This window comes from Heliangelus exortis, chromosome Z (genome assembly GCF_036169615.1).
Source record: "Heliangelus exortis chromosome Z, bHelExo1.hap1, whole genome shotgun sequence".
NCBI classification, from domain to species: Eukaryota; Metazoa; Chordata; class Aves; order Apodiformes; family Trochilidae; genus Heliangelus; species Heliangelus exortis.
In genome coordinates, this window is record NC_092454.1 from 29,119,937 (window position 1) to 29,134,991 (window position 15,055).

The 15,055-nt window shown below is 35.9% G+C and overlaps 1 protein-coding gene and 1 long non-coding RNA gene across 2 annotated transcripts in view; both read left to right on the forward strand.

Annotated features, from left to right (window-relative positions):
• ADAMTS19 (ADAM metallopeptidase with thrombospondin type 1 motif 19) overlaps positions 1 to 15,055 on the forward strand; it is a 120,526-nt gene that overhangs the window by 93,280 nt on the left and 12,191 nt on the right. The window contains exons 18-21 of the mRNA XM_071730577.1: positions 189 to 342; positions 3,198 to 3,333; positions 5,707 to 5,911; positions 7,606 to 7,758. Coding sequence (XP_071586678.1) covers positions 189 to 342; positions 3,198 to 3,333; positions 5,707 to 5,911; positions 7,606 to 7,758 — 648 coding nt within the window. The remainder of the gene's footprint in view (positions 1 to 188; positions 343 to 3,197; positions 3,334 to 5,706; positions 5,912 to 7,605; positions 7,759 to 15,055) is intronic.
• LOC139789858 (uncharacterized) lies at positions 11,569 to 13,772 on the forward strand. The gene is made up of 2 exons (XR_011723269.1): positions 11,569 to 13,451; positions 13,621 to 13,772. It is a non-coding gene; the product is annotated as an uncharacterized lncRNA (long non-coding RNA).

The following is a 15,055-nucleotide window of genomic DNA, read 5'->3' on the forward strand; positions in this document are numbered from 1 at the left end:
AAATATTTTTCTATTGTCTTATTTGGATACTGTCATTAATTTCTTCTACAAAATGCATCAGGAGGATTGGAGGGTTCTAGAGAATTAGTCCATTCCATTGTGTTTTTAAGATGATCTCTTATAGCTGAGAGTTTGTCTTCCACAGTGTCTGTGTACCTACATGGGTTTTCCTTTTCTGTATCTTGCAGGTTCTGCTCTTCCATGACCAGAGCTATGGTCTTCACTATGAGTACACAATCCCACTAGATCCTCCTCCTGAGAATCAAAGTTCTAAAGTACCGGAGCCTCTTTTCATGTGGACTCATTCTGGCTGGGAGGACTGTGATGCTGTATGTGGAGGAGGTAAAATAAAAGAAAAATATACAAACACCTGGATGCACACGCATATATTAAAAACGTGGATGTATATACAACATGTATGTATATACACTATATGTATATATATGTGAATACAATATACACAGATATGTATATACATTGTGAGTGTGTGCATATATATATCGATTAAAACAGATGGTGAACTAATACCTAAGACTATGATGGTCAGTGTTGTATATTTAGTAGTAATGTCCTCATTGCAGCTTTTATTATTGCATACACTGGTGGACAAACCTCTGTCTTGTGCTTCCTGATTACACTAGAAAAATAGTAATAACTCCAGGAAGACTGAAATAAAATAAAGGAAGTAGGAAAAGGTGATAGTACTGGAACAAAATCTGGATTAGCAAAGCAAATTCAGGACAAGAAGAAATAAACAGAAGAAGAAATACAAGTGCAGTAACTAGAACTTGTAGAAAGTTCATATGCATTCCATTCAGTTTTGGAACAATTTAAGAGAAATTATCTTTAAAAGACATTGCAAATTCAGTCTCAGAACAAATATGTACAGTAAGTAACATGAGTTGAAGATGATCCAGAAACACATGGAACAAATATTACAAGAGCAGATATTAGTATGCTAATGTGATGCTTTTCCTATATTTATAATCATAAAAAAGTAAAAATGGAAGAACAAAATATGTTTACGAAACAAATATTGCTGTAAAAAAATCCTTTAAAGCTGCTGCTTAAAAGGTAGTTATTTAAGTAGATAATTACAGTGAAAAAACATTTCAGAGTTTTTTTAATGAGTGTAGTATATAAATATCTGTTCGTACCTTGTGCAATTAGTCAGACTTACTCTGTGAATGTGATGATTTTTGGTACCTATCTTCCCTGCTTATGACCTTGACATTCGGGGTTGCTCTGATCAGCAGCTCTAAAAACTTGTGATTGAGTAAGAAGGCCTGGAAACTATTAGCTTTCTCCTGATGGCAGCATAACAACACAGTGTGCTAGCTCATTTGACTCTGAACAATCCTGCTGTCATGACAAATAACTGTAGTTTCCATCGATATGCTTTTTGTGGTTTGGTAAGAAAGCTTCTTGCATGATGGTATTTTGTGGATGGTGTTAGATGTATCCTCTGTTTCTTAGTAGTGCATTCCTATTTACTTATAATGTACAGGGGTCTTACGGTTTCCTAGAGTATATTAAAATTATTTTAATGCTCCCCAAAATCTCTTATTACTGCACCAAAGATTTCTCAAGTTACCTGTCATCTGGAGAAGTCTTCAAGTGCAGTATGTCAGTAGTTTATTCTATGATAATGCTTAAATAAATATTTAAGTGTTCTACTGCAATGCTTATTTATTGTATTTTTCTGTTGTAAGTCACTTTCTTTTTACAATATTGTCTAAAACAGCTAAGTTAATACAAAGTTCCATGAAGGGTATTTTTATTGCAAATATTTTTAAGTATAAGTGAAAGATTATCTTACACTCGATAAAACCATTTTAACTGTTCTTTCAGTTCTTGGCTTGAATATTAATCAATTAATGAAATTAAATGCTGCATCTTGTACCGTATGTAAATACTTGTCTTTCAATTTTTAACATCAATATTTTTATGAAACTAATTAAAGAATATAACAATTACCAGTAGTTTTGCTTGAAAGCTTGTAGTGTGTGTCAGGATGAAGACATTGATGAAGACATGTTGTTTATATATGTTTATATATGTAACTGATCTGTGACCACCTGTTGCAGAAAAGCTTTCTTTATGTGGGACAGAATATGAATACACAGATGTATATGTAAATGCAGAAAGAATTGTCAAACAGTTAAAATGCTGTATGTGATTAGTTAGTTGGGTTTGGTCTTACATGCACATGCACCATGTAAAATTTCGGCTGTGGTCACACACACAATACGCATTTTAACTTAACTGTTCCATCCACTATCACATTTCTGACAGCTGGTGCATATTGCATGCTTAAGTCTGCCCCAGTCCTGCATACACCCTGTTAATTGGTAAACTTCCAGATAAAGTGTTAAAATGAAACTACAGGAATAAATGGTTATGAACCCATTTTATGCTAATTGAAGTCTTTAATTCAAGGATTACTAATTTCATAAAAATTAGTCTCCAGTCTAACTATAAGTTACTGCTTGTGATAGGTATTACATTAAATTCTGGTTTGAGAGACACCAGGCTCCAACCTACCCATAAGGTCAAGGTTTCTGTACAGCACATGCAGTAGGTTGCTGCTGGTAGTACACAGCTTCCTAGGTGATCACCCTACAGATGAGGTCAGTTATGTGGCCTCTTTAGTTCATGGTGAATAGTGCAGGCTCCTTACTGAATTTTGCATGTGATGGTTCCCTTTAGATCAGTGCCAGCCATATACATGTTAATATACTGCTAAACCAGGCAGAGGTATTACGCTTGAGCAAGACAGAAGGTCAGGACTTGTCATTCATTTCCTTATTTTATATATTAATTTACAACCATAATTGCTATATAATATTTCTGCAGAGTTTTCTCAATAAGAGGGTTTCTGTTGTTGAGAAAGAAACAGTTCTTCAAGTAAGAGTAAAAATTTGGCCCATTACTACTTATGGGAGTAAAGCAACAAAAATCTCTGGAGAGTGGTATAATAAGAATGGATTAGAAAATTACATTGTTCCCTACAAACTTTAGGCTACCTGCTAGCATTTATGTACTTGTATAGGTTTTGCAGTTCTTTTAGCCAAACTGTTCATTAAATTGGTGTGTATGATGAAGATACCTTTGCCCTTCCTGTTTTAGTAAAATAGCATATTCCTGGTTTCCCCACATACCTGTTTTTTTTGTTTTCTGGTTGTTTTTTTGACTAGGTGAAAGAAAAACTACCGTCTCTTGCACAAAGATTATGAACAAGAATATCAGTCTTGTGGACAACAAGAAGTGCAGATATTTAACAAAACCTGAACCACAGATCCGCAAGTGCAATGAGCAGGCATGCCAGACCAGGTAACAGTGATTTGGTTTGATTAAACTGTCATATCTTGATGTAAGTCTTGGAAGCTAAGAGAGACCATCTCTGGCATACACAGTAAATACATCTATCTGGAAGATTATAATGCAAAACTAAAAACAAAACTAAAAATAAAAAAAACTAAAAAAATATAAAACTAAATAAAAAAAACTAAAAAATAAAAACTAAAAAAAAAACCTAAAAATAAAACTGGCTGTCATTTCTCCTGAGTTTTAGTGAAGAAGAACCCTTAGACACATGCCTAAATAAATTGTTATTCAATAAACCAGATGATTACTTCCCTCAGGAAGTGTTCTCACAGACTGTGTACTATGAAACTGAAAATCAAATGGTGTTTATATAAAGATGGATGTAATCCCTTCTTTGTAGTTAATAAGGCATTTTAGTTAAGGCATTTACTTAAGCTGAGGCTTCACTTCTTTAAAGGCTCTCAGTAAGCTATGAGTGCACCAAGTAGTATGTAAGCAAATAAATAAGTAAATAAATGTAAGTCAGGTTTTCTACACTGATGTAACGTGATGTACAGAGAGCCTTCTCCTCAGTCCTCTCCTCTCTCTCCCTCCACCCATTGGTATGTGTATCTATAGGCAGAACAAGATCTTATGGTGGAATGGTGGAAGGAAGAAGGGTTTCTAAAAGGTTTTTTTCCCAGGAAGCAGTTGCACTGTGCAGCGTGTGGCCTGCAAATCCCACCTAACTTGGTGTCCCTGTATCTGGGCTGGCAGCCTACTGCTCCTTGCACTAGCTGGCCAGGCTAGTACAGTGACATGTTTCAGAGTTTTCCATACAGCTTCAAATGTCAGCTAAGAATTATGACTAAGGAAGTCCCAAGTATTGTGTGGAATGGTTAAATTATGTGCCACCTTTTAAGGGAGGAGAGAACAGCTAGTAATAGCTGTCTGGTGTCCCCAGGACTAGACACTGGAATAGGTCTACTGCAGTAATATGGAGGAGAGATAGATGGTATTTTGAAAGAAATAAATGCCAAGTAAATAAAATGCAAATACTGATGAAGAAGGCATATAAAATGAACCAGAGGGCATAGCTTTCTTGGAAAGGATTAAATACTGAAATTAATAAAATGGAACGATACATTCTAAGTAAGACCAGACCAAGGTTTGAACCTCCCCAGACTACGGCATTACACTTTGGAGTGATTATTTGTATTTCATTATGCACATACTTGAGCAGATCTTTAGTTTATATTGTAAGCTTCACTGTGTGCTTTTTGGATAGAAGTGGAAAAGGCTGATCTTTTTCTAAGGGATTGCCAACTATAAATATCCACTGTTTTGTAATTTCTTGCTTACAAAATGAAACATTTTAAATGTTGCTAATCACTACTCTAGATATGCTGCGTTGAGAAATGGAGAAACATATCATGATCCTTAACATATATCCAGTATTTAACACTAGATTAGTACAAAACAAATATTGTTTGCTTTAAACTTAAGTGCAGCTAAAGAGTATGCTTGCGTAACTAGTTGTTTGCTATTGGCACTTGAAGGAGTATCTTAAACCCCATTGCATTATCTTGGCAGGCTGTGATTTGCAAATTGAGTCTCTGGACTGATGATAAAAAAATCTTAGTTCAATGTTTTATTTTGTTACAACAACGTACGACAGAAGGTTGGAACAGATTTGCTAATTCTCAGTTTCCTTAAAACTCTCCCTTGCAATCTAAGTCTCATACTGCATCAGTGACAGAGGTATTTGATTTTTCAGGGTATATGGCCATAGTCTAGAGGTACAGAATATTTGGGAAAAATTATGTTCTAGAACAATTGCTCTCCAGGTATTTGAGTTCTGCCCAGCTGCATCAACCTTCCTTGTTGCTGGGATTTAAACTGCACAACCTGAGTTAGGTGTGACCCCCAATGAATAAATCTGAGCTTTTATTCATCCTCCAGAGCAGCAAGCCTTTCATATGTGAGTGATTTGTCTTGCAACTTAGTATTTTTAAAGAAAATGGACTTTACATGCATGGCATGCACTTGATGTATAGATAATTATATATACAGAGAATAACAGGCTGATCAGTGATCTTTCATCTCTAAAATGTGTGGTTTGGAGCTTTTAAAATTGGAATTATAATAACCATATTCTGAAAATATAGGGAGAATGTGCTGGGGAACCACATTATATGAACATTTACACCTTTTTTAGTGTAAAATGTGTTGTTTAATAAGTAGTCTATTAACAAAGTGAAGTTTAAAGGAGATAGAAAATATGCAAATATGTCTTGGATGTGTACTAGTACACTAGAGGATTAGATGATGTGATGGTACTTTTTCTGATTTCTTGTTTTGCCTGTTTTCTGTTCTTGCATTGCCCGTATCTCTTTCCAGATGGATGATGACAGAATGGACTCCATGTTCAAGGACATGTGGAAAAGGAACCCAGAACAGACAAGTAGCCTGCACACAGCAGCTCAGAAATGGAACCCTGATCAGAGCTAGGGAGAGGGATTGCCCTGGGCCAAAGCCTGCTTTTGCACAGCGCTGTGAAGGCCAGGACTGTATGACTGTATGGGAGGCAGGAGTCTGGTCTGAGGTGCTGCTTTTATTGACACAAATAGTTCATAGTGGTTATTGATGCCTTACTATTTTCTGAATAAGATTTTTAGCAGCAAGTGTCACAGCTCAGCCTAACGATTTTCACTGTTCTCATGTAATTGTGTATTTTCTAATGCAGTAGTCAGTAACTAGGTGTAAATGTAATTAAGGTCATTATTTATCAGCTACCAGACCTTGGCTTATGAGTAGGAGCATCTCTGACAAACTTTAGTACCAAGGGATGATCAGCAGATGGTTGCTGCCATTCTGCTTAAGAGAGGCTATGCAGGGAGCTGCTTGCAAAGGATATTTCCTACCTTTCCACTCACTTCTTGCCTTTTTTTCAAAGAACATTGGAAGCAGTGGGCAAATGGGCTTGTAAATAACAGAATGTTGCGTAATTTGCATCCTGAGGCATTGTTGTATAATGTCATTATAATTCAAAAACCCTTATTAGCTTATTTTAATGTACATAGCCATTTGTCTTTCTTATTCTAAAAAGCTGTACTAATTCTAGAAGTAATTGGCTGTGGAGAAAGAAAGATATTGTTATCACTGCCATATGGACCAGATGAAGGAGTTACTGGAGAATTCTTCCTCCACTGGAAGCGAAAAGGCATTTCTGATTGTCTCCCGTACCAGAAGCTGTGTGCCTCCAAGTTCAAAATAAACTTGCAGGTCCTGAATGTGGGCATAGTCCCTTCCTTGGGTTTCCCTGCTGAGCAGCCCCCCCTCAATACTCAAGGAAGAATGAACTGAAATGTCAAGAATGTTTTCAAAGACAAAAAACAGATGCCAACATAGAAATAAATAGCAGTTTCTGGTTTGGTCTACAAGAGTTTGAAAGGCAAGAGCTGGCTGCAAGAAGAATGATGTTCACTTACAGAGGTGCAAGAAAAAATTCCAGATTGTTAGTTAGTTTGTTTTTCTTGAGAGATGAGAAATAAGTATGCGTATTTTTGTTGGAAGCAATAAATATATTTTGAAGAATGAGGTGTTTCCCAAGGCCATTTCTGCTATCACTTTTACATTAGAAGTTAGCCATTACTGCTTCCTGCAGTTATAATCATCTTGGCTAGGGAGAGTTTTGATCTGCAAGTGGTGGGAAAATGTTTTAAGACAGAATTAGCATAATTTTGGCAGTGTAAGTGGGAATGGTGGAAAAAAACATAGATAAGACCTGTGCAACTTGAGAGTTTTCACATTCTGTCTATGCAGTGACTTTGGATTTTCAAATTCAGTATGTATTCTTGCATAGTATTAGAATATTTACTTTTCCATTTTAACTTTTTTCCCTAAAAAAAAAAGAGGCATATTAGGCTCTAGGGAGTTTTTCTGAAGTTGGTTCATATCTTATTCTTATGAATATTTGCCTAATATTTTCAGTATAACACTGCATTCATTTCATCATACCTTTTCAGATGTTTTCTTGTCCAGATGCCTAGTTTCTCCTTTATCAAGTCATTTTGATCTAATAATGTATTTTTAGCTGAAAATGCAGCAATTATCAGTCTACTCCGTAAGGAACTGTTGCTCATTTGTTACTTTTAATCCAAACCAATGTCTATGCAATTGAAGACAGGAAATCAAGAAGTCTTGAAATATTTGTTAGCCTGGCAGTGGTCATTACAAGGAGGTAAAATGGGCAACTATGAGTTTTGTAGAAACCTGAAAACCATCTTTTTCTTACAGTGCTCTGTGAAGTGTGGTAAGGGAGTACGGCATCGGACTGTGAGATGCACCAATCCCCGCAAGAAATGTGTTCTGTCCACAAGACCTAAAGAAGCAGAGGACTGTGAGGACTACTCCAAATGCTACATATGGAGAATGGGGGACTGGTCTAAGGTGAGGCATCCTTGATACTCATGCCCCACAGCACAATACATTTTGCAAGGTGAGATCTTTGTAAGAATTTATTTCATCAGAAGTGCACGACTCTCTCTGCTGAGGAATAATAAGGCTACAAATAAGCCCCAAACAAAAACACATAGTCACACTGAGACCACAGTATAAATAAAAATTCAAAATATGAAGAAAGTATGGGTGAATCTTTAATATCAGGTAAATCTAATATAATTATGGTGTTGTAAGTAGGCAGGCAAACAACTCCAAAAGCTGCAGCTCACTCCAACCTCCTCGTTTGCACATATTATTAATTTGTGTTTACACTTATTTTTGATTTGTGTGTCCAATAAGTTACACCCTCCAGCCTTACAAGGAAGGATCTTTAGCTTATTAAATATCCACATAGACCATTTAATATCTGTAAAGCATCTAATATTGTCAGCTCTGACCACTTGATGTAGCTGTCAGTACATTATTTCCTTGCCATATGAGGTTTGATTTCACTGAGGTTCATAAGCATCGCCAATCAATCTGTTACAGAAAATATGGTGTAGATCTGTGATTGAGAGTGTGACTGGACTGTGAACATCTGATACAGTTTAGAACATCCCAAACACGGTGAAATACTGAAATTGAACCTTGTAAAGGTTTTCTCTTGCCATATCACAGACCACACTTTATCAGAAAGAGTATAATATTTTTTCCCCTTTGGTTCTCTTCATGACTTGGCACATAACTCTTGCACATTACTGCCTAACATTACTGCAGCAGTTTTTAACTTTCTTGTATGGAGAAGTATTTAATATATTTTTAGTTGTCTTTCATGTGATGTAGCAGCTGGAAACAAGGACTACAGCCAGCGGTGTATGACCAGACAGCCTTCCAAGAATTAGCTGCAAATACTCTGTACGCAACTAGTGCTTCATAGAATTCTTTTTGGAAGATCCCATTTTATGATAATGGGGTACAAATTGTGGCTATTGCATAACTATTTATTACATTTTCTTTACTTCTTTCACATTTAAAGAACAAAGGATAGCGTCAAATGCTTTTTTTCTTTATAATATTTCTTTAAAATATTTGGTAATATTTTGGAACAGTCTTACAGAATCCAGAAGGTAAACTCTCAACCTTAGTTACTTCGAAAGCATGAAATTGTATAACCATTATTTTGTTAAATAATAGAAGCAACTAACCTTCAGTAGGAGGGTTACTTTTAGAAGAAGATGTGTTGGCTATAAAGTTGAGTGTTTGCATTTCCATACCACAAAAATGCATTGAAAACCTACATCATTCAGCACTTGTACCAGCAGGGAATAGACTGTTTTCTTAGCTGAATTCTTCATTCACATTGTGTTTGCTGAAGCTATAAGGTGATGATTGGACAGTTACATTGTGTTCCCAGTGTCCTCTGTAGAGAAGCTATATTCTCAAATTCAGTACTTTTCGCAAACTTTCATATCATAGATGAATGTATAGGAACTTACTTCTTCCTGTTTAAAATGTACTGGCATCTTATATATTCTGCTTTCCTTCTACAGTAAAAGCTGTGACACTGTCACTTAAATTGTACTTGAAATTGCAAAATTAGGGAATGCAGAAATATTTAATATGAAACTGACAAAATGTTTTTTGAGTAGCTAATTTGCAGTTTGACTGTGACTTGAACAGCTGAGATTTTTCAAGACTGAAATAAAAAAACCAGATTCTTCAGTTTCTATACAGAGACATGAGTTCGGTTTAAGATATATTTGGATTTTCTTCTTTTCCCCTCTGTCACTATTCTGTTTCATTGCTAGGAACACATTCTTCTCACACATTGCTTTTCACACAGTGTAGCAGAGGCTTAATGTGATTCTTATTGGCTTTGCTGCTCCCATTGAACTCCTAAGTCATAATTTTAAATGTACTTCAAGTTGCACTATTAATAATCATAGTAATGCTGTAATGGAGTAATTTGTTAATTCCATTTTAATGGAGTTAATTTGTTTTAGAGGTACAGTCATACAGAGATCAGATTATTCTTCTGCTCATTGTTTTAACATTATTAGCAAAATCAAAGAAAATCTGACCAGAACTGCAATCTTCAATAGCTCAAAAAGCACAGCAGTTCTTCTAAAACTCAGACTTAATTTAAAAGAGTGTTGTGTAACCTGGCCTATATGCAATATTGAATAATACGATAGCTTTTAAGTTCACCAGCTGTCTCAATACACTAAACATTGTTATTCTTAACAACAGTTGTGTTCTGTGCCTGCATATGTGAGGAAAATAAGGATGAGAAAGTAAAGAGTGAAGGCTCAAACTGAGCTCCTGGACATTAGCTAGCAACATTACTAATTACAATCTTTTCTCAGGGAATGTCATCCTTGGAATACTGTACTTAGCAGTGTACAAGTCATCTTCAGATGAGAAAGGTCACCATATCTACTACTCTAGCATCAGCTTGGGTAAGGTGTAGCCCAGTCTCCTTTGCTAAGGATTTAGCAGCAGTTTCCTTTACTAAGCTGCTCATTGCCACTCATTTCAAATCTATGTGGGAACAGAGACCTGCTCAGAGGAATTAGTTATCTAAGGATAAATGAGTAGGAAGGGAAGAGGTGAAATGAAATGCATCTGAACCGCATGTTTACACGTCTGCTTGGCTTACTAGAGGTAACTTCACATAATTCAGACTAGGTATTAGGAAGAATTTCTTTAGTGACAGAGTAGTCAGGTGCTGGAACAGGCTGCCCAGGGAGAAGGCACCATCCCTGAAGATATTTAAAAACCATATAGTTAAGGCACCTCAGGACGTGCTATAGTATGCATAATGATATATATATATTTATTTATTTATTATTTCTTGAATTTGGCATGGGGTTGTTATTGGTTGGACATGGTGATCTTAGCATTTTTTCCAACTATGATGGTTCTATGAGTTTGTGATTCATTAAAGAAGTCATTTTCAAAAAAAATCTTACAAGTCAACATCATAGAGTACTCAAACAGCAGGTCCAGGGCACTTTGTAGAGAAAGCTATGTATATATTTTTTTTCTATTATCTAGAATATTCCGAACGTTGCTGCAATAAATGAACCATTTGGTGATGAATTTTGGAATGGAGCAGGATTAATTGTGGAAAGGAGAATAATTTGGAGAGTGGATTTTGAAAATAATACTTCAAAACTCCAGTTTGATATGATATACCAGCAACTTTGGATAAATTCATCAGGGTATGATAGGATCATAACAATGGGCAATGGAGTAGAATTTTGGAGCAGCCATTTGTAATATTCAAAGAAGTATAAAGTATGTATGTATATGAGACCAATGAAGATAAATAATAGAAGTTTAAAAATCATCTTTGACTATACACAATGTGATAAAAAAATTTTATGTCTAGAATAGCAAGAATATTCTTCAGGTATTCTTTAAAATTTAAAATTAATTGCTTCAGCTCCCAAAAATTAAGCTCAAACGCTTTAATGAGAAGTGGATTGATAAAATGATATTGTCAAGTGAACACATTCTGCTTTTTTTTGGACCAACTAGGTGAAAGGATTCTCGAAACTTTACAGAGTAATACAAAGGTATGATTTCAGGGGTAAGTTTAGTTAAAATGTTTAAATATCATGACATTTATTGAGTGTCTTCACAAAGAGAAAATTGTGCACGTAGATTTGTATAGTAATATTAATCTTCAGTAATGGATCTGATTTTTCAGAAAGAAATGGAGCTTGCCTTCAAGTGAAAAAAGTTACATTAGCAACTATAAAACTATAATTAGAAGCAAAAATAAGCAGAACACACACAAACCCCACATTAGCTATAATTATTAGTACTAGAAGTACAAATACAAAAGCTCTGGATAACTGTTAAGTGTTTCTACTACAGAGAAGATCACAGGAACCCACTTGTTTGGGCTGAGGCTTGCTCAGTGCTGTCCTTGAACATTTGGATGTGGCCTATTGAAGGAAACAAGACCAGGCAAAGCATACAAGTTCACACCTAGCAGAAGATGTGTCATACAGCTACAAAGGCACAAGTCACAGAGAGTGTCAGGAGCAGCTTCCCTTCACTTTCTTTGCCACTTCAAAGCCATTGTAGTGCAGTCTAGAGCAGGCTGAATACCAATTTTTCTGGTTATAAGCCAGGTGTTACTGCTGCAGGGAACGTACATATGCACAAGTATGCTTATAAATATAGATTAAAAATTGGCTTTGGTATTACTGAATAGGAACAATGACCTATAGTTAGGACTTCACTATGTGCTTTCCCAAAAATACCTCTCAATTGTTGTTGAGGGCTGCTGGGATTTTTGAGCAATGGAAGGGGGATACACAGTGCAGCAGGTAGATAAGTTCACTTTACCAGTGAAATCTTTTAACATACTAGTACACAACCATTACAACGAGAAACATTATGGGCCAATGAGCAGAATGCATATCATCACAATTTCAGGGTCTCTAAGGAGCTATGCTGAATTTATGAGTACCATCACATAGCATTACAAGTGGGAAAGGAACTAATGAAATAACAAGTAACATTGGACAGGGAAGGAGGGGACAAAACAAACTAGAGGAGCAGCTTCTCTTATATCCTCCCAGAATTTCACTTAACTGAAATATGTGTATACGTACAGCCTATTCTACATAAGGATCTCCAGTCTCTTTACAATAACTGATTATGTACCTGAGTCTACATTGTAAAACTGCAGTTAGTCTAAATTTTCATGGTTGGTCCCACAGTATGGAGGACAACACCAGTCCCCTGACATTTTGAACCACAGACATTTTTCATCTTTTCAGTACGAGTTTTTTCTGCATGCTCATTTCTCTAATTTCTGCCCTCACATTCTTTCTTACTTTTGCTTAATGATACACATTGTCAAAAAGATTTTATCAGTATGTTCATGATAATGCCTAGATTCTTTCTCTGATAGATGACAAATCATTCTGAAGATTTTAGTATGTACAGCAAAATTGAATTAGTTGAAAATTAGTTGAAAATTGAATCAGTCCAGTGCTGTCAGTTCAGTAGGCATTGCTTTGCCTGGTGTATCTCCATCTCTTAAGATAACATCTCTCCCTTTTAAAATATTTTTTTATTATCTCTGCCTGTATCATCTGCCAATGTGTAACCATTTAGCCAGTCCACTTGGGTTGTGCTAGAGTTCATGTAATCCTTCTGCTCTTGTGGGATATGACTGATTTTTGTGTCTTGAAAAACCTTTTCTTTCATGCATTTTTAAATCAAATTTTTCATGCGGCTAACATAGATACTAATGTTTCAGATATGGATTATTGTGCTAACCTCAATCTTCTACCAAATCCTCGTTTTATCACAACTGTATTTATTGTTGGGGTTTTTTGTTATTTTGTTTTAATCTGTGATTCTCATTTTTTACTGTTTTCTAATTGCTTGTAACTGAAAATACTTTAAAAATATAATTAGTAGCTTATTATTGGAAATTTATTTTAAAATAATTGCTTTAACCTAAGGTCTGTGATTTGTGACTGGCAAGACAGAATCAGAATAGCTACTAAAATTTTCTAATTTATGAGTTTCAAAGAGTTACAAGCAATATTGTATGTTTTTAAATAGCATTAGATTTACTTTTGTGCTTTGTCTGTGCTTTTCCAGGCTGTTGTTCAGAGATTAATGTTTAAACTCCAGAGTTACCTTACCTAATCTTGCTCACAATACTTCCAGTACCATTGACATAAATCAGAATTCACCCAAAAGTAATGCTCATTTTTTGGTAAGTTTATCACAACATCACAAGAAGCCAGGTCAGTGCTGTCAATCCCGTGACCCTATGGTAGCTCCCTCAGAACAGTCATGCTTTTGGGTCACTCCAGTACGTCTACATAATGAAAGTCCTACACTTCAGTATGGTTTTCCTACTAATAAAGCAGTTAGAATAATTTTCAGGAAATCCATTTTCTTCCTAAGAAGATTGTGTTTAAATATTTTGAAGTGAAAATTAACCAAGTTTTATTGGCAGTTGTAAGTTATCTTCAACTTCATTTTCTAAGTTTCTCTTTTACAGTTTTTATCTCAAAAGTAATGACCTGTATGTACTGGCATGGTACTTCAGTTAAGAAAAAACAAAAAAGTCCATAAGGCTCAATTTCCTCATAAATTCTGAGTTTGTTTTATAAATATCTTTCATAACCGTTTAGCTGAGCTACCTGATGTCACTTTAGACCATCTCATGATCCAAATTTGGTACTACCATTTGGTGAATGGTAGTAAAGTCATTATTAGGAATGAGCTCTTTCTTTTACTTATATTACCAGAAAAACTTGAAAGTGCTACGTAGTGTGATGTTATTTAAAGGCAAATGCTTAACTTTCTGTGGTACAAAACAGCTAAAGTTACTGTAAAATTGTACAAGCAGCAAGACATGAAAGCCATTCCTGCTTAAGATTACAAAAAATCTGGGATAAATATAGTTAATAGTTCTTTTTAAAAAAAGGTTTTCTTTCAAATAAAATCTACCCACCCTGTTTGAATTTTGTCCTACTTCTGAACTTCTTTTAGACAGTGGATGACTGTGTTTCATTAGTTCATGCAAGACAGATATTGGGGAATGGAACCTAGGTTTCAAATATAGAAGCATGGACTGATTTGGTTTGGAAAAGACCTTAAAGATCATATAGTTCCAAACCCGCTGCCACAGGCAGGGGCATCTTCCACTGAGTCAGGTTGCTCAAAGCCCTATCCAATGTGGCCTTGAACACTGACAGAGAGGGGGTATCCACAGACCCTCTAGGCAACCTGTGCAAGTATCTCATCACCGTAGCAGTGAAAAATTTCTTCCTAATACCTAATCTAAATCTACTCTCTTTTTGTTTAAAATAATTCCCACTTGTCCTATCACTACATGTCCTTCTAAGAAGTCCCTCTCCAGCTTTGCTGTAGGACCCCTTCAGGTCCTAGCAGGCTGCTATAAGGTCTTCCTGGAGCCTTCTCTTCTCGAGTCTGAACAAACCCAACTATCTCAGCCTGTCTTCATAAGACAGGTGCTTCAAGACTGATGATCTTTGTGACCCTCCCTTGGACTCACTGAAAGAGTTACATGTCCTTGCTATGTTGGGGGCTTCAAAACTGGACACAATATTCCAGGTGGGATCTCATGAGTAGAGTGCGAGAATCACCTCCCTCATCCTGCTGGCCACACTTTTTTTGATGCAGCTTAGGATGGGGTTGGCTTTCGAGGCTGCAAGTGCACATTGTTGGCTCACGTTTAGTTGTTCATCAATCAACACCACCAAGTCCTTTTCCTCTGAGCTGTTCTCAATCTGTTCTC